Source organism: Strongylocentrotus purpuratus, unplaced genomic scaffold (assembly GCF_000002235.5).
Source record: "Strongylocentrotus purpuratus isolate Spur 01 unplaced genomic scaffold, Spur_5.0 spur5_scaffold_9, whole genome shotgun sequence".
NCBI lineage: Eukaryota > Metazoa > Echinodermata > Echinoidea > Camarodonta > Strongylocentrotidae > Strongylocentrotus > Strongylocentrotus purpuratus.
In genome coordinates, this window is record NW_022145615.1 from 7260067 (window position 1) to 7279024 (window position 18958).

At 40.1% G+C, this 18958-nt stretch overlaps 2 protein-coding genes across 2 annotated transcripts; one reads left to right on the plus strand and one right to left on the minus strand.

Moving 5' to 3' along the window:
- The first annotated feature begins 1547 nt into the window (after positions 1–1547).
- Positions 1548–18440, plus strand: LOC579170 (neuronal acetylcholine receptor subunit alpha-10). Its single transcript, XM_030977182.1, has 7 exons — positions 1548–1769; positions 8806–8882; positions 10122–10270; positions 11882–11926; positions 13465–13574; positions 14543–15081; positions 17845–18440. The coding sequence occupies exons 2-7, from the start codon at positions 8816–8818 to the stop codon at positions 18384–18386; spliced, it is 1452 nt and encodes a 483-aa protein (XP_030833042.1). The 5' UTR covers positions 1548–1769; positions 8806–8815; the 3' UTR covers positions 18387–18440.
- LOC100890649 lies at positions 3967–7790 on the minus strand. Its single transcript, XM_003731401.3, has 2 exons — positions 7498–7790; positions 3967–6563 (listed from the first exon to the last, which is right to left on the minus strand). The coding sequence occupies exon 2, from the start codon at positions 6542–6544 to the stop codon at positions 4484–4486; it is 2061 nt and encodes a 686-aa protein (XP_003731449.2). The 5' UTR covers positions 6545–6563; positions 7498–7790; the 3' UTR covers positions 3967–4483.
- Positions 18441–18958: the final 518 nt, after the last annotated feature.

Here is an 18958-nt window from a genome sequence, read left to right on the forward strand (position 1 = left end):
GTAAAAGAAAAGCTCCAAAGCAATCTGTTTTTTTCTTCTTCACTTTAAACAATTTCTTTGCTGATTTTATTGCCCAGTGTTGGCAATTGACTGTACATTATTTTTGTAAATAGCATGCACTGTATCATTAACACTATTAACCAAGAACTTGCAATACTTTCTTCTATGACATGACTTTGTTTAGTTTGTAACTACTGATGTCTTTCTGCATTATATTCAGTAAAAAAAATTGTGTGTAAAAATAAAGAAAATGGAAGAAAACAAAATTCAGTTATGCTCTCTATTACATGGCTCTATTTTGTTGTACTGTATTTAATATAGCAGAAACCCTTGGAGATTGACAAGTTCAAAGTCAAAGTCGAAAGTATCTGTCAAAACTCTTTTTTGTTTTTATTTGCCATTTTCAGTAACTTGACGTCATCCCAAAGCCTAAAGTAATATGAATCAAAATGGTGTCGATTATGATAATGGTGATGATGAAGGACGGTGATGACAATGATGACTACAATAACGATGATGATGATGATGATGACGACGACGATGGTGAGGATGATGATGATGGTGGTGATGGTGATGATGATAATTAGGGTATAAATTGGTGCGTATGGTGGAGATGATAATTATGGAGGCGATGGTTGTGATGGTGATGAGGGTGGGTGTAATGGTGGTCAGTGGCGTAGAGCCGGTCTTAATACGTATAAATAGGCGCCCCTGAATAATAGGTATTAAGTAATGATTTACGCCCCTGATGGTGGTGATGATGATAATTATAATGATGATGATGATGATGATGATGATGATGATGATGATGATGATGATGATGATGATGATGTTGATCATGGTGATAATGATTATGATTATGGAATTGACACTCAGCTGGTGATACACACAAAATAAATACTTGTTTTTGCATAGCTTCGAAGAAGCATTACGTGTAGGGAAGGGAAATTAATATTCAACGAGTACACTTTCAGTAATGCGCCCTCTTGAGGAGAAATTTAAGGTTTTTCATTCAAAGCCAAATATTATTTGTCACGTTGCTTTGACTCAAAATTTACTTTACATATAATTTGTTTGTAAAAGAAGGTAGAAGGGACATTACAAAAGGATATCAAAACGTGTTTGTTAGTGAGTGAGTGTGTGTGTCTACGTATGTGAGGGTGTGTGTGTGTGTGTGTGTGTGTGTGAGAGAGAGAGAGAGAGAGAGAGAGAGAGAGAGAGAGAGATTCCCATCAAGAAGGGGGGGGGGGTATTTTTTTTAATGGGAACACATTTTTAATGCAACACTTTGTTACACCCCACCCTCCTACCCCTTCCGAGAAACAAAAAGGCTCATTACGCCTTTGAAAGTATAGATCCTCCATTAGTTTCTACTGGATATGTTAAAACAGATGGTGAGATAAAGAGATTTATCGATTTTTAAATGGCCTAAATCTTTACTTCACCCGGCAAGCCACTACGTGAGTGTGATAGCTAATTAGCCTTTAGCCTAATGAGGTCTGTTTCTGTGTCTATGAGTGCGTGACTTGTCTTTCAAATTGTGTGCATGCACACGCAAACGGGTCAGGCGTTTTGCGGTGATTTAATCGTTAGTCAACTCGGGTGTGGTCCAAACAGTATTTCATTTTTGTAATCAGTAAGCAATATTCATCGCGAGGTACATATTTCATTACGATTTAAGACGGATTCTGATTTATCAACTGGTGTTAATTTGCTGTCAAGAATTTGAGTGTTTTTTGGGCCCAAATACTGGTGTATAATTACAAAAGGTAAGTACTCATTTTGTGTGATATTGTTTGTTTCACTTGGTGGTTTTTCTTCGAATTAGATATCCTTTTAGCTCGAAAAAAGAAAGAAAGATGTAAGCCTATACGCTGTGTTAGCCCTATATCTGTAAAATTACGTTATCCCCATACAAGTATACTTCTAAATAAAAATGATTTATAAAGAATTGAAATAATTGTCAGTTATCGTTATGGAATATATTTGAAATAGTGGTCAGTAATTCTTATTGAATATGTTTCATTGCCAATGAATTATTTTTATTTTAATAAGTGGTAAACAATACCACCAATTGATCTTTTACAAATACAATGTTTACCTTTATTCTTTTGTGCACCAGTTGTTATTTCAAAGCAAGTCATATGTTTAAAAGATGTTCGAGTGAATACAATTTAAAATGATTCCTATACTACACTAGATATTGTTCATTTTTCTCTGCGACGATATGAATTGCTATATTGTGTTCTCCTGCCGACAGTGTTTATATCATTTTAAAGAAAACAATAACAAAGACGAACAAACAATATACTAATCTATAGAGGATACATAATGTATCATCTAGATTAGTTTATGGGGGGGGGGGGGTAAGGGAGTCTAGTAAAGTGATGATAATAAGTGGTACCAGCCGTTACTATATAGAGTTGGTATTATATAATCTGACAATTTTACATGTCCGTCCCTGTTTTCACGAAGTGACGGTAGTGAGGAAAATCGTCACGCAAAGTGAATGCAATTTTTTTTCACTACCGTCACTTCGTGAAAACAGCGACGTTCAATAAATGTTTTTGTCTCATACTTGCGAGTGTTTGTTTGTATGTATATCTCTCTGTCTCTCTATCCCTTTCTTCCTCTTCCACACTCTCTCCCTCTCACCATCCCGTCTCCTCCTTTTCCGCATCATTCGTTCCCTCTCTCGTATCTCCTGTTGAAGAATCTCCTATTACTATCACCTTCAACTCCTGAGCCTCTTACGTTTATTGAAACTCATATTAAAATAAATTTTCTCGAATTTAATATTCGACAGTTTTTACCACTTTAATGAAGAAGGCAATGTTATAATATCAGAAAGCCTTTTCGCGCCTTTTTTTAAATTTTACATAATACATTTATTCTTCATAAAAAAGCAACCCCCCAAAACACTACTATATTAAAAATGGCCGTGTTGTGAGAAATCCTAATAATAAAGGATATAACATGTCATTTATAGGAAGTAGTAGAGGTCGGGGGAGGAGGGGGATGGGGGTTGGGGGGGGGGGGGGGGGGGAGGTGAGCCGAACCTAAACCAGACCTCCCCTGAAACGAGATTGCATAATATTGATCAGGTTGACACCGGCTACACTATGGATATAACAATTCTGTCTCTTTATTGATTCCCCCGCTTCTTTTGATGAGAGTATAACATGAGAGGGGGTTATACTGGTGATGTCACAGAGCCATTGATTAGGATAGTTTGGCCAATAATGCGAATTGGCAAGCACACAACAGATGGAGTAAACTCAATTTTGTGACTAGTGACTAAGTTGGCCAAACTCTGTGTATAAATGGCTCTGGATATACAGTACTACCACTCACGACCCGCCAATGCAATATCAAGATTGCATCGTACTGATCAGAGCCAGTAGGGTGTTAACAATGTGGTCAATTATATGAAGCAACGTCCTCCTAATTCTAGACCGAATGAAATGAAATATTTTGTGTCTGCGATTTTACTTCTACTCTTTCATCATCCTTTATGATGATTCCCCATGACTTGCATACAACGAATCTAAGTGACATAATGGATACGATAAGTCATCTGCCAGTTAAGAATTTCATCACCATGACCACTCTTTTTGCTTCTCATAAAGAAAATACGAACAGACGCAGCAAAATTAGTGAAGAATGTTTGATATTTTACTGCAATAATATTACAAAACATTTCACTGCGTTACGCGTGCACATAATCTCACATACGTTGTGTCTCAAATTTCGAACTTGTGTTTTTCTTGACTCTTTAAGAATAAGAGTGATTGCATAGCTTTGCATGTTTTTAATCGTTATGCTATTATAAACGAAATTACTAGTTAAAGCCTGTCTGCACTAGTTTGGCCAGGAGGGATTAGACCTCCCTGTCGTAATCACTGCGGTAATCACTGACAGGTGATTATCTCATCAAATCAGCTCCCAATTAACATAAGGAAAAGGGGATCTTGGGGACCAACGCGTACCGCTTAGGCACTGTTTGCCATATAGAGGGCCTAAGTTGATACAAGTAGTGCAGACAGGCTTAAAATGATAGCAAGGTAGGATGAAAAAAACAAACACATTGGCATATATTATGGTCAATAAAACAGGGACTAATCATCTTCTGAATATAAAATGTTATTTTAATTATTATAAAATGAGAGACTGGGGCCAAAAGGTCATTGTGATATTCATCAGATAGTCACACAAAACTGTATTAAGCATTTTAAGATTTAATGCGTTAAATTAATCACATTTTTTACGGTATACGTATTATTCTTTTTTTCTTCCGAATCAGTCCAGCTGATAGATTGAGAGGCAAAACATACCTAGTCAACAAAAGCTCATAATTTTCCTGAGCGCAATATATATAATAAAATGTATCAACAAAAACAGTGCAAGTGAAATTTTATCAGAAAAAGTCACGCATGCATATAAAATGTTTTGTAGTGTAGACATCTAATGAAAGAAAATAATATCAGTTTTTGAGGGGTGGCAATATCATCTGATCATTGTTCGAATTACCCTGTCGATAAGACCCCCTCATTGGATCATAGATTCTTTCCTCAGCGAATCGGACCTTCCTGTTCGCCGATTCTTCATCATCATTCGCAACAGTCGCACCTTTCTCGCCATTACTGTTTCCTGCGTGCGTTGGCAACAAGCCTTGCGGATTGGCTCTTCCTTCTTCCTTTTCAGTGAGGATCCTTCCACCAGGCTTTCCATCTGGTTTCCTCGTGTCCTCCGCAGCCTGGCTGATATCTGTGGCCTTTGGGATTGCGGATAACCTGAAGGGGGCGTTCTTCCGCATTGGCGGTTTCACTTTCGTCGCATTGACCTTCTGCGTCAAGTGTCGTTCGTGCTTCGACAGAAGGTTCCATTGGAACTGCTGTTCGCTACTGCTGTAGGAGCCCTTCAACCTCTGTCGAATCTCCTCGACTGCACGGCACGTGTAACATTCATGCACGAAACGACCGTGTCTGCACAACGGTTGCATCAACTTTTCATCAGTGTCAATGGAGAATCTCTTCCTTTGCTCTTGATTCTGCTTACGGTTCTTTTCAAAGCGGAGCGTTCGTTCGGCTTCCCTCAGGACATCAGTGCCTTTGACCGCGTCCTCAAAGGAATCGTGCAACTTTAGCTCACTGTTCACGCCACCCACCACCGGTCGTACATTGATCTTATACGTCCTATGGTAGGTCACTTTTCCTAATTTCATCACACCACCTGGCAAGGTAATCTGCTGCAGAGAGCCTCTTTTTGTTTTATTCTTCTCAGGGATGGAACCTTGACCAGACAACGACTTTATGTCTGGCAATGGTTTGTCGATTTTCTTGAGGATAGAGGTTTGTGATGGAGGGGCCTCCATCTCAGCTTTGCACACGGGACAATCAGCGCAGGGGTAATGGTTCTTTTCGCCGTGCTTACTCTCGAGAGGAAATTTCTTTCCTGGTTTCAATGTTTTTGTTGGAGACACAACCGCAGTTTTCTTAACAGAAGAAGTTTGAGTAAGTGTGACATTTCTTTCTGAAGATTTTATGACGTTCTCAGGCCTACTTATTACATTCTGTGTAACATATTTGGTGTTGCTGCTTATGGCAGCTTCGAATTTATCTTTGTTCTGTTGGGTAGCACTCGATATGTCTTGCCCCATATCGATTTTTGTAGGATTTGGTGTTTGGACGCGACTTGACGACTGCGAATCCCTTCCATCATTCGGCAAGTCAATGGAGCACGAGCTCGTGTCTCTTTCGTCGTCAGATTCGCCATCAAATTCATTCCCCATCTGCGGCAAGGAAACATGCAGGGTGACCTTTGACTTATAGGGACCTTTCATACCTGGCTTTGGTAAAATTCCCGGATGATACTTCCGGAATCTTTCGTTGGTCACGTTTGTAATGGCATTCCCGTTCTCGTCCAGTTTTACTATGGTAGTTTTTGTATCTTCAAAGGTCGTTACTGCGTCTCGAGGTTCGTTGATCTTAGCCGGGCGGCTGACCGTAGAGTACACAACTCCATCCTTTGTTTTCAGGACTGGTATATGCCGTACCTTCACGTCCTTGAGGACTCTCCAGTTCTGTTTGAAGGAGTTCGGTGATGCCTTTGACCGCTCCTGGACATCGTTGCTGAAGATACTGGACTTGGCATTGCCTTCCGATGGCAGCGCCTCGTTGACCTTGTCGGCCGCACTGGATGCTGATTGGAAGTGCGCCTGACTGATAAACTTGTTGGTCAAAGACAACGCATCGTGTTCCAGTTGGTCCAGTCCGGGTAAGACCATCTTGAAGTGCCTGCGTTGCTTGGGTACCGAGCTCAGTCTGCCTTGGTCCTTGCTCTTTGAAATGGCCATCCGAGCTTGCTTGATCTTGTCCATCCTCTTCGTGTACTCCAGAAGAGAACCGTAAAGCACCTTCTGCTTTTGTTTCCTCTGGTTGTCGCCATCTTGCTGTCCAGTCGTCGCCTTGGCTCTGGGCATGTGTCTAGTGAGCGGTCCGTAGGCCGACGCCACTGCGCCGTAATCTTTGGTTCCGTATGTCATTGTGAGAAGTGGTATTGATCTGCCAGTAAGAAATAAAAAGAACAACAATTTGTTAATGTTTTATATCGAATAATGATGTTGCTTTTTCTCAATAAAAGATTAAACCCACAAAAAGCCAAAAAACAAAACAAACTTTCAATGATTGAAAAATATGGTTCACAGCTCTGATCGAATTTTGGATTCACCGTCATAAATGCTGAATATTTCCCCGGGAGTGGGGGAGGGGGGGGGGATGGGGGAATGGGGTCAGAGTTTCCTTTCTCTAGAAGTCAGATGGGGTTATTTATCAAAACGTTCACTAAACATACAAAAATGTGTACAACAATATTTTAGAAACAAAATAAACTACCAAGGTTTCTTCAAATCCCTTCAAATGTCTGAGTCATCATTTACTAAACATTGGCAGTTTATCAGGCCTATCAGGTTGTAATAACTATTAGTACTACGTACAGTATCGTGAAATGAAATGATTGTCTACGTTATGAGAATTTCCTACATTTTTTTGAAAACTGTATTTCCATTTTCCACGGACTAGTTTAAAACATACATATAGCCATTCAAAGATCTTTCTCACGTTGCCATATTGTCTACAGATGTGGCACGTCGTGTATTATAAGCCCCAAATACATGTGTATATTAGACTTTGACAAAAAGAAGAGAAAAAAACACGCTATCGTCATACAAAGGAGTCGATGAAAATGTGGATATTCATAATTATCAACATAAATACTATTGTAACATTATTGAAAAAAGATGAGCTGAGGGGTTCGACATGGTGGATAATCATCAAAATAGTTATCGTATCTCAAAATTACCACAAATTCCGCTAATTAGCCATTAAAGTTATATAATTTAACTTTGAAAATAGTCATTTCTAAGGTATCTTTAAAACAAAACGACAGGCATAATAACATTTTATGCAGTCAAAATGGATAACAAAGAAAAAAACTTACTAAGTCAAGTCTGATGAATCCGATATCACTAACATTAAGAGAAAATCCACAAAATACAGTTTATCCTCAGCATATCGAGAAATATTCCTTGAAAACTTTGTGGGGCACTTTGACAAGATACAATCGCTCTCCATCCTGTTTTTAAAATTCATTCCTATTATCTCCTGGTCTCTCCTTAATAGCTTTCCCACGAAATTGTAAACCTGAAAACGTGATACTAGATAGTCACGAAAGAAGTGAGGTTAGCCCACAACAACATGGACACCCCTAACCAGTATGCCAACAAACACAAATGTATAAACTCTGTTTAATAAATCATTACCAATGGGTGTGGGGAAGGGGGCGATAAGAAGAAAAGGGGTATTGATCCAGGATCCATTCGCAGCCCGATAATACAAAGTGATATTTTAAGAGCCATCGGTTATTTATTTCTTCGATTGGGGATCGATAATTGGGCTTGTTCTTCATTGTATAGGGAATGATCGGAAACAACAGAGCGCTGCCTCCGTAGGTCCCCCTGCGCACAAGGCGTAGATTTGCAGACAATCGCAACGACCCACTCTGCCGCGTCGACTTAAGCCGTCGCCTGGCAACGGGCGGAGGAGGCTATCTCCATTCGGGAGGGTAGGCCAGAGAGCCGAGTTTATCCAGATATTGATCTGAGTGTCGTCTTGCGAATTAAAAAATAACAGATTTACAAAGGGCGAAGAAATGGCACTGATAACTGGTTTCCAAAATCTTGGAAATCAAGTAAAAATGTGAATGCATTCCTAGTGAATAATTGGGAAGTTAGTATTCAAACAAAATCTATTTATTTACGATGTATACTTTGAGATCCCTACATAATGTAGGATGAACATCTATTTCAGAAACTTGTTTTTGCGTGGTTCTGATTAAAGGAAAGACGATATTAAAGAAACATGTTGAATAAGTACAGGATAAGAACAAATAAGAAAGCAGCATGAATATATATGTATATAATTTATATATAAACACAGTACCTCAAAATATACATAATAATATGGCATGTTAAAACTAAGGCAATATGATATCAGATAAAAACTCAACCATACAGTCAAGGAAAGAAATGGAGGATGGGAGAAAATGGCAAGGCTGAACAAAGGAAAAGAATTATGAATTATGAGAAGACATCAAAACAGAAAAATAAAATAAAATAAAAGATAAAGAAAAATTGAAGACATTTGTGGAGAGAAAGGTTCAGATAATATTATGAGCAATATGGAAGTGAAATCCTAATCATGATGAGAATGTACATGCATTTCTTTTTTTGTTAATGCTTCCCCACAGATTTGCAAGCATGGAGTCTAAACTGATGAGGATGTCTCGTCTGCTTTCTCTAGTTTTGGTCGTTTCCCAATTTCCAGGTATGCGTACATGAATATTTAAAATGTATTCCAGTTTTTCGGTGCAATGTATTTCTCTTTTATGAAAATAAGTAACTATATCATTTTCTATAACCCTTATCCTTCAGAATGTGCTTTTTGTCATATCAATATCAAAAGCTAAGTTGGTCAAATGACAGAAGCAAGTTTATCAGTAATTTGAAGTCTCCTCATCGGATATTTTTTAATGCGATCGCAAAACAAATTTAGCACTTGGCTTCATTGTTTTAATAATCATGAAAGACAGTGAGAGGCATACCCGGAAAAGAGTTCGAGTCGAGCTTATTACGTGGTTTAGGAGCTCAGTACGTTGTTTATGTGCCTCAGATTTCTCTGTATGTCGTGTTCGAGATAATTTGAAGATGGGTGAGAAGCCTACATCGCTACAATATGTTTACATGACCGCATAGTATAAATTACAAAGCGACCAGTCAGCCTACCTAACGCGAAAATAAAAGTGGTTGAGTCGGATCAATAACCCTCTATCGATCTGCATCTGTCCCTCGTTGAAATGGTCGATGAATATAAATCAAGATGCAAATTTTCATTTATACGCCATTTCTCCCTCTCCCAACCCCTCCCAGAACACTTGGTGCTGAAAAGAATGCACTGTATAATTTTTTCCTGTAAATGTCAACCTCGTGATTAGGAAATATCCAGAATATGGATGCAAAATGGAAAAAAGAGAAAATGAAAAATTCGTTTGGGGGAGGGGAGGGGGAGGGGGTGGCAGGAGTGTACACAGGTAAGATTAGCTACATTTTGGAGCTACAATTGTCATAAATTCCTTTGAGATGCCCCCCCCCCCCCCACAGGAACCCCTCCAGTGCGCCTTGTGCTTACATCCTTGTACAAGGCGTTTTTGTCAACATCATGCCCCTCACGACTCGGGTGTATGTACCTGTCTATTCTGGGGTAAAGATAATTGGATTATGATTTATTGTTAAGCTTACATTATATATTCATATATTCTATTAATTGGTTTATTTAGTAAGTTATTGGAATCTGTTTTTCTTTCTTTCTTTTTTCTTTACTTTCTGATTCATTTACTGATTTAATAACTTAATTAAACTACTTATTCATTCATCTATCATTTGTTCATTTATTCATTTATTTGATTATTTATTTATTCATTTATTCATTCATGTATTTATTTATTTACCTGCCTATTTATTTACCTATTTATTCATTTCATGATGTATTCATTTTTCTCCATGAAAGGTTTCCTTGGTCAAGTGATCCCCGAGGAAGCTCTACTGGTATCGCGTCTTCTAGACCATGGCTATAGCACCATTGTGCGTCCAGTCATGTACCAAGAAGACACCATCACCGTTAAGATTGACTTGGCTATAGTCAACCTCCTAGATATGGTGAGCGAAAACTAGTACATATTGAGCATAAACTGGTCCATACCAGTGGCGTAGCTACAGAAACCACAAGGGGCGGAGTGGGGGGGGGGGGGGGGGGGACGTGTAACCCAATCGAACGGGCAAATGAAAATAGAGCGGAAAAGAAAAGAGAAACAAAAGGAGAGAAGACAAAAAGAACAGATAAACAAAAAGAGAGAAAGAGAAACGGAGAGGGAAAAGATAACGTTAAGAGAAGCGGATACAACCCCTTCCACACCATCTCCATAATAGATGACCTTGCCCGTGCCCCCCCCCATGACACCAGTAAGTGCCCCTAAATGGCTGGATCCACGCTACGCCTTTTTCAATTGATTGATTTTTCGTCACTCTGTTTTGTTTCTGTGAAATTATTTTGCAGGGCATCAAACATCATCATCACGAAGATCAGGAAATTTACTTCATATTCCACCGCAGATGGCGGCACAATAGATAGGAAAATAGCAAGCTGGACCTTGTTTTCATCGATACGTTATACTTTCAATTTCATTTTGTTTTGATTCAACCTTTTCCATCTTCGTTGTTAATTCCTTACGTTCTCCTCCCTTTCCTCTGATTAAATTTTTTTTACATGCAAACATAATATTTATTTAGTATGAAAGATTTTTTTTTCGATTTTTGGTATAGTATGCTAATGTTTGGACGCGGAATTCCCTCAGTATAATCCTTATTTGCGTGCATATTTATAATGTTTTCATAATGATGATTAGTAAAGATATGATGATATAAATTTGTCTATAAGTTTGGGATTATTAGTAAGTAAAACAAAATTGAAACATATGAATGTGTTCATATTTCATCTCGTCACTTACTTTTTTTTTAAATAAAGGAAATGAAAAGGTTTTTCTTTATAGGTATAATATAAACAAACTGTTTTCAGTCTCGTTTACATTGTTTGAATAATCAATTGAGGGTAGGACATTTTATCGCAATGAAAATATTGGCTGCGATCCAGATGCTTTAATTTCATAGCTAAAGTAGGCTATGTAATGTCGAATTCTCTTCAGGTACACTCTTGAGTGAACACAAAGTGACTACTTTGCAATACGTGATCTGGGAGCTATCCTGCTAATTTCGGCAAAAAAAAACGAGAACAAGGCGAGGAGAATAAATATAGCTGTAACCTAATTCTACGTTCAATTATTTAGTCCCGTATACCTTTCAAATATGATATAAATCTAAAACCATTTCGTAGAAATTGTTCCGGTTCGCACCCTAAGTCTCATTCTTTGTCCCCGTATTCTATTAATCCATTACCCTTCTTCTCTTTCACAAGAACAACTACTCCGAGGATTGGTTTAAAGGTGTATAGATTTGTAGTTCGCGTTTGGTCGTCCGCTATTTCCTACACTTCCTTCTTTTTTATGAGTGTGACGGGTAGAACGTCACGAATAGGGGGTGATTAAGGAAACGCGCGGTGCCCTAGCGAATCCCAGGGGTCGTCGTATCGCTGTCCTCTATACGATGCAAATTGAGCTGGAACGATGATGATGATGGTGGGGGTGGTGGTGGAAAAGAAAAAGGCTCGTCTGAACAAATCAATATTTTCTGGCTTTTATCTTTGTTTGCATTTAGGACGAGGCGAATCAGATCATGACGGCCAACACGTTCATGACCCAGGTAGGTATGAATGTACACTATCTCTGTATAGTGTTTTGTGTGCAAAATGTTAGGAACGTTCATATTAAGATTTATCAATTTAAATGCTTGCATTTTGGCATAAATCCTTGCTGATAAATTCATGAAAGATTTAAAGAAAATAATATGATCTTAAATTATAAATTCATCTAAGGTGCGGAAAATGCTTGTTTAAAAAAAACTAGGTTTTAACATATCGATTTAATCATGTTGAAGTTGAATGATCATAATTGTATATATTCCGTTTTCAACTGATGAATGTTGACTGTGTTCTAAATATACCTATTACAATCCATGAAAAATAATATACAACATGAACCATATGGAAAACAAATGTAGGTGTATCCAGAAACGTCCAGCGTATAACGTAAGCGTAACATCTCCCAATATAGATTTTATCGAATTGAATTATACCATCATGACCATGTTATACGTTATTCTTACCCATGCAGGCCTTTCAGTAATACGATTAAAGGAAAGGTATACCCACTCGGGGGTATCTATTTGAGTTATCACTTTGAGATCCTCCTCTGAAAGCGATACGGTTTCTTTTTTCCGAAAACGACCCCATCATTTACAGTGCAATACAGTCGTAACTGAGTTACAGGCCCCTCACAATGAAATTTATTTCTCCTTAGTTTGGGCGGGAGCGGAGCGAAGAATTGGCGGAGAAAATATTTGAATTGCAGTATCAATAGCTATCATGTCTGTGTGTATAGGGGGCAGACGAGAAAACACCCTAGGTGTTTGAAACATTGAGGGAATAGAGGATGTGATTGGACGGCAAACAAAGCCGTGCCCTCCTGTATAACGAAGTTTAAAATTATACAAGTTGGAAGAAGATGGCATCATTCTGGGGACATGGAGAAAAAAGTAGTACTTGTTGAACGTATATACAAAGCCCGAGTGGCAAGAGTTACGAAGGCATGATGGTTATTTACATTGTTTTTTGGTTCATGAAATTATTATGAAATGTGAAAAAGCCAGTATATCGTGATATGTTACCAAGAGCGGCTCTAGAATTAAAATAAAGAAACTTGAAGTAGGGAGAGTGGTTATAAGCATATTTGTTTTCTTTTTGGATAACCGTACTCCTTCTCTAACGGGTGAACGGGGGGGGGGGGGGGGAGGCTTCAGCCCAACACTGAATCCACTCCTGGGTATTTGCTAGTTTTATATTGAAATTAAGCACAAAGAGAAGTGCGAACACGAATTTAATTTGGTAATCAAAAACAATATTATCTGTACATATAAGAAACCAACTTAATATGCGACTATTTAATATCATAAAATAGTCGCCTAAGTTATGCACGTTAGAGTTGGATTTGATGCAGAGTACCTGTGGAGCGCTTCACAAAATTATCATCATAATCACAAGTTCGCCGGCACCCCATTGAAGCGCGCATACAAAATTAAACACCGTTCCAATGAAATGTTGGAGAACTTGATGACGGTTTCGTGAAACAAGGTCCGAGACGTTTTTTATTTGACTTTTCTTTTTTTCTTCATTTATTTTTTAGGAATGGAATGACGCCTTCCTCCAATGGGAACCATCCGAGTCCTGGAACATTACAGATGTCCAGGTACCCATCAACAACATCTGGAGACCCGACATCATTCTTCATAACAAGTACGTATTGCATCGACTGCACACGAGAAGTCATTTTCCTGACGCAGGACCGACGCAGGACTGCGTCAGCGATTGGCGTAGTCTTTGACGCACCGTGTAATCAGATGACATCGTAAAGAAATGAAAGCAAAATGAACAGTACAAGCAATGCGTTGAATTACTCATGCATGCGCCAATTGCCTTCAGCTGCTCGATTAGCGTTTTGTAGTGACGCAATCAAATTAACGCCTCGTGTGCTTTATTGCAAATTAATACAGGCTGTCATTTCTTTAGCGCCATTAAGGAGCATTCGGATTTATGAATGCACATGGCGGGGCCAGAAGCAGTCTTCTAGGTATAGACAAAACTCTTTGACGCGGTGATGTGATTCCTCGTGTATAGAACAACCTGTCCATTGCACACAACGCGCAATTTAATTGCGCTATATCTATCCTAATGATGCCAATGTGCTTTAAGGCATTTGAAAATATTCTCCAGAAATTCAAAGAAATGTTTTCACTGTGCATTACGCGCTTACTTTTTGTGATATGCCAATGCGCCAGTGTCTGGCGCAATGATACGTCAGACCAATGTATCTTTTTGACCATTATGCACTCTGCACATGAGGCCTAATTCCATTAGTGATACTACGAATCAAGATTGCAAAGACATGAATACATTAAGATCATACACCACTAACACCAGTACTTCAAAGAAACATGTTAACTGTTTATTCACATGCACTTTGTGAACGAATTCACTCTCGAGTGCCTCGTTGAAGCCGAATACCGCTTACTGGCACAGTCCTTCGCCAAACAAATGGGAGTGACACCCTCATACATGTGTAACATGCATGGGATAGCTTTCCACAAAATGCGAACATCATTCTCGAAACAGTGATCATTACATTACGTCTTTTGCCTGTCGTGGATTTCAAATCCTTGAGTCCTTAATCCATCACATTGTTCTATGTTCTTTGAACCTGACAGCGCCAATGATGAGCTGAACGGCGGCATCCGCTGGACTCACGCCTGGATCCGATACGACGGGACTGTGACCTGGAAGACCAACTACATCCTGATGAGTGCCTGCCCAATGAACCCTCTCTACTTCCCCTTCGACACCCAGAACTGCTCCCTCAAACTCGGTTCCTGGACCTACAACGAGGACGAGATCAACGTCATCGCCAACAGTACTTCCGGTGACGCGACGCAGTACCAACCCAACGGCGAGTGGGACCTGATTGACTTCCCTTTGCGTCGCGAGGTAGACGTGCGCCAGTGCTGCCCGGGTGCGTATCCATCCGTCATCTTTAACGTCATCATCAAACGGCAGTTCTTGTTCTACTTTTTCAATCTGGTCGTCCCGTGTGTGATCATCTCGTCTCTAGTGTTGCTGAGCTTTGTGCTGCCGTCGGACGCCTGTGAAAGGATCACCCTGACCCTCACCGTTCTTCTGTCGCTTACCGTGTTTCTGCTGCTCGTCGCCGAGACCATGCCGCCGACGTCCGAAGTGGTGCCGCTCATTTGTAAGTTATCAAGTTATCCATCTTTAGAGATATGAGTGTGAGGTATTGTGAATGGATATTTGAAAGCGTGTTCACTCGTCACACAACATAACTCTTATTTTTATTTTAGCTACGAGGAAGCAAGGTTGCACTGACAATAAAATACATGAAAGAAAGTATTCCCTTTTCGTTATGTTTATTGGGTACTGATGAGGCTGACGTACACTTGCAAAGTGTAGTCAAGCACAAGCCGAAGATTCGGAATGAGAATGCATAAATGAGAATTGAAGATATTGCACGTAGTTACATTATAATGATCAAAGATAAGAATGAACATGAATAAATGCGATGTACATAATGAATGAAAGCTTACGACAGAATAGAAATGGCGTCGAAAGTCCAATGAAGATGAAGAGAGTTGAGAAACGAAGGAAGGGGCTCACGCGATGAATGTACGGAGGCTTGAAGGCGGAGATGCAGCTTCGTATTCGTGGCTGAAGAGCGGTGAAGGATCTCGACGCTGACGCTCGTGATAAAGATGTGGTTGAAGCTCTCAGGCGAGAAGAGAAGAGAAGAGAAGAGATGTGGCGCTCGACGACGAAGCAGTGAATCGCTTGATGTCGGAGGCAAGTAGAAATGTAGACACGCAAAGCCGGCACTGGTGCTGAGTAGTAATAGTTGCTCGTTTGATGCGCCGGACTTTGATGAAGAAATGTTTAGATGAGCTGCGGTGAAATGATGAGCTCGTGAGTGGAAAGAGCTACCGGAACGAAGAAACTGGCAGCTCCCAGCGGAGAGTCAGGCGCCATGTCGGTCCTGACTATAACGTTCCACTGGGAGACTGCAGCCCGATGAACACGGCAGAGAAAGAGTTGATGTGCCGTAGAATAGACGACAGGCACAGAAGAATACAGCCTGGAGAGGAAATTGTGGAGACGTCTTGACTCGACCAAGGTGAAAGCGGGAGTGGAGAAAAACCTCGTGGAATTGAAAATACGCGAGGTGAACAGTGCGGAACCACGATGCGCGATTGGAGGAATGAACACACGTGGTCCGAATAATGAATATAAATAAGTACCGTGATGGAAAAATACAGGAGACATGAATGTACGGTGAAAGTAGGGCGAATGTAAGTAGGGCGAATGTAAGAGCCGCTACACATCCAATAGGGAATCGAAGAATGTGGAAGGGTGAGGGGGCGGGGGGCGGAAAACCCCTTGTACCATGAGATGTGCTCGTATATGCAACCCGCAGAAGCAGGGGCGTACGCAGGATTTTTTCAAGGGGGGGGGGGGGGGGGGTTAAGATCTGGCCCAAATATTTTGCTCCCGAAAATTTGAAAATCGCGCCGGCCGAAAAGTTGGGGGGGGGGGGGGGGGGGGGGGGGGTAAGCGGACACTTTTTTTTTTTTTTTGGTCTCGAAATTTGAAAATTTGACATTTTTTTCGTTGGGGGGGGGGGGGGGGGTAAGGTCACTTTACGTTAGCCGTGGGCATAATTTTTTATTTATTTTTTATTTTAATTTTTAATTAAAACAAAAAACAAAAAACAAAAAACAAAAAAAAAAAAAACAAAGGGGGGGGGGGGGTTTAGTTTTTTTTAGGGGGGTTTACACACATAAAAATACCAAAGGGGGGGGGTTTGAACCCCAAACCCCCCCCCCCCCTGCGTACGCCCCTGCGTAGAAGGCACCCGTCGGAGGGATCCTGGATAGACTACTACTAGGACTTTAAGCTTTGACTTGATAAACCAATTATTGGCCTTGAAAATATCACCCGAATCATGAACAAATTCTGTGAAGTATACCAAAGTTTTGTGTATATGCCAACAAAAAATTGGAAGGAAATGCGATAAGATATTTTTTTCATTTTAGTCGTTCCAAAGTCCCATTAGTTTTTCTTTTTCGACTATTTTTCTCCAGACAATAGTCGTTAACAAGATCGCAACTACTTTCGAAATAGCCACTCAAGGGCGATTTCAATACCCTATTGAATGTCCCATAGAAATCATGTTTGGATTTGTAATACCTTATTGTCATGTTCACACATTCCAATAGGTGACACACAAGGCAATTAAAATTGCCTTAGGTTGATTTTTCGAAATAAGGGAGTTTACAGATAGCACATGGTACAAATGACCCCAAATATCCGCATATCTTTTACACATGGAGAATTCCACTTTGAGCATATTAGAATAATAACTGCCAAAGTCCTAGATGTGCTTCATGAATACCTTTTGTTTGCCCTCTTGAAAAGAATACTTCCACCTGCGTATTAAAAGAATGTACCGTTGGTGCATAAATGAATAATGTTACATAACTTTCATGAGCGCATATCCAATATCACTATGAATATGACTGACAAAGAAAGCGGACAAAATATACAGTTCCTCAGGCAGACAAAGGAACATCCCCTTCACTGCTATTATGTAAAAATGTGTAGAACAGGTGTCACATGCATATTCACCTTTTTACATAATAGCAGTGAAGGGATGTTCCTTTGTCTACCTGAGGAACTGTATATTTTGTCCGCTTTCTTTGTCAGTCATATTCATAGTGTATTCATCTCTGTGGGTTTGTGGGTTTTACCTTTTTGGTACAAATGACCTTTATCTGCCCATGCGCAGATTGTATCTGTAAACTCCCTTATTACTTGCAATCGTGGTCGCTTTTCGATGATGTATAGTTAATTCTTTGTGACATTTATTGAAATACTGCTTTATATCCTCTATTAGTCTTGTTTTACCATACCAAATTACTTTCATCTGGATTTCCCCCCTCTCCAGCTCAATATTTCGCTGCGATCATCGTGGCTGTCGGCTTGATCACGGTCTTCACCGTGGTCACCTGCAGCATCCATCACACTGGAGACAGTCAACGTGCTCCCCGCCTCGTCCGCCGGGCCATCCTCGGCTACCTCGCTCGTTTCCTCTGCGTTCAGACCATCCCCGTGGACGACGACGACGACGACGATGACTTGAAAAAGTCATCGTCCTCCTCCACCACCGGGTCGGTGAAGCGCCGTAACGAGGTCGACGGGGATGGGGTTCTGAACCCCGTCTTCGAAGATGACGACGGCAACGGAGATCCGTTTCAGGCGTCCACGTCGGCGTCCAACTGCGACCCGATCGAGATGCTCATGTCGAAGATCTCGCGTGGCGTGGCCCACTTCGCCAAGCTCACCTTCGACGAAGCCGAGAGCAAGAGGACGTCGATGGAGTGGATGCACATCGCCAGTGTGCTCGACCGTTTCTTTACCTATTTCTTCGCCATCATTTGCCTAGCCATCACCCTGGGCACCATTGTCGCCGCCGCCGCACAGGCTTAGTAATCGCGGTCGAGCATGATCCCGACTTACGCGTCTATCATCGTATGGTATTCTATAAGGCCTCTATAATGGCAATTACATTATTTCGATTGAAACAGAAGATTAATTTATCAATTAAAATAGCAACCCCCCAAAAAGAAGGGGAAAAAAGGGATACTACGTGCATATGTCGACTGCCAGACGTTTGTTAAAACGCCCTTCTGACATAAACAAATCAAACTATGCACTCTTTTTTCTGTTCATGCACAATTTTATTACAAATATGACAAATGCAATGGTTGGTGGAGACTTTACTTCGATAGCTACTTTGCAATTAAATGAACTACTGTAAATATATTAAATTATGATTTTAATCAGTTTGTGAAGTATACTGGGAAATAATACAATATTGAATGTGCTTTGCATCAAGCTATTTTGCATTAGAATCCTCCTCCTAATGTTCACTTATTTTTGCTTGTCTTTCTCTTTTCAGTCACACCCATACTTCCTATCAGATTTTTCTATCTTGTAAATAAATTCCTTCTCTTCTTTTGATTTCTAATATTTTATCATTCCTTTAAAAGAAAAAAAAA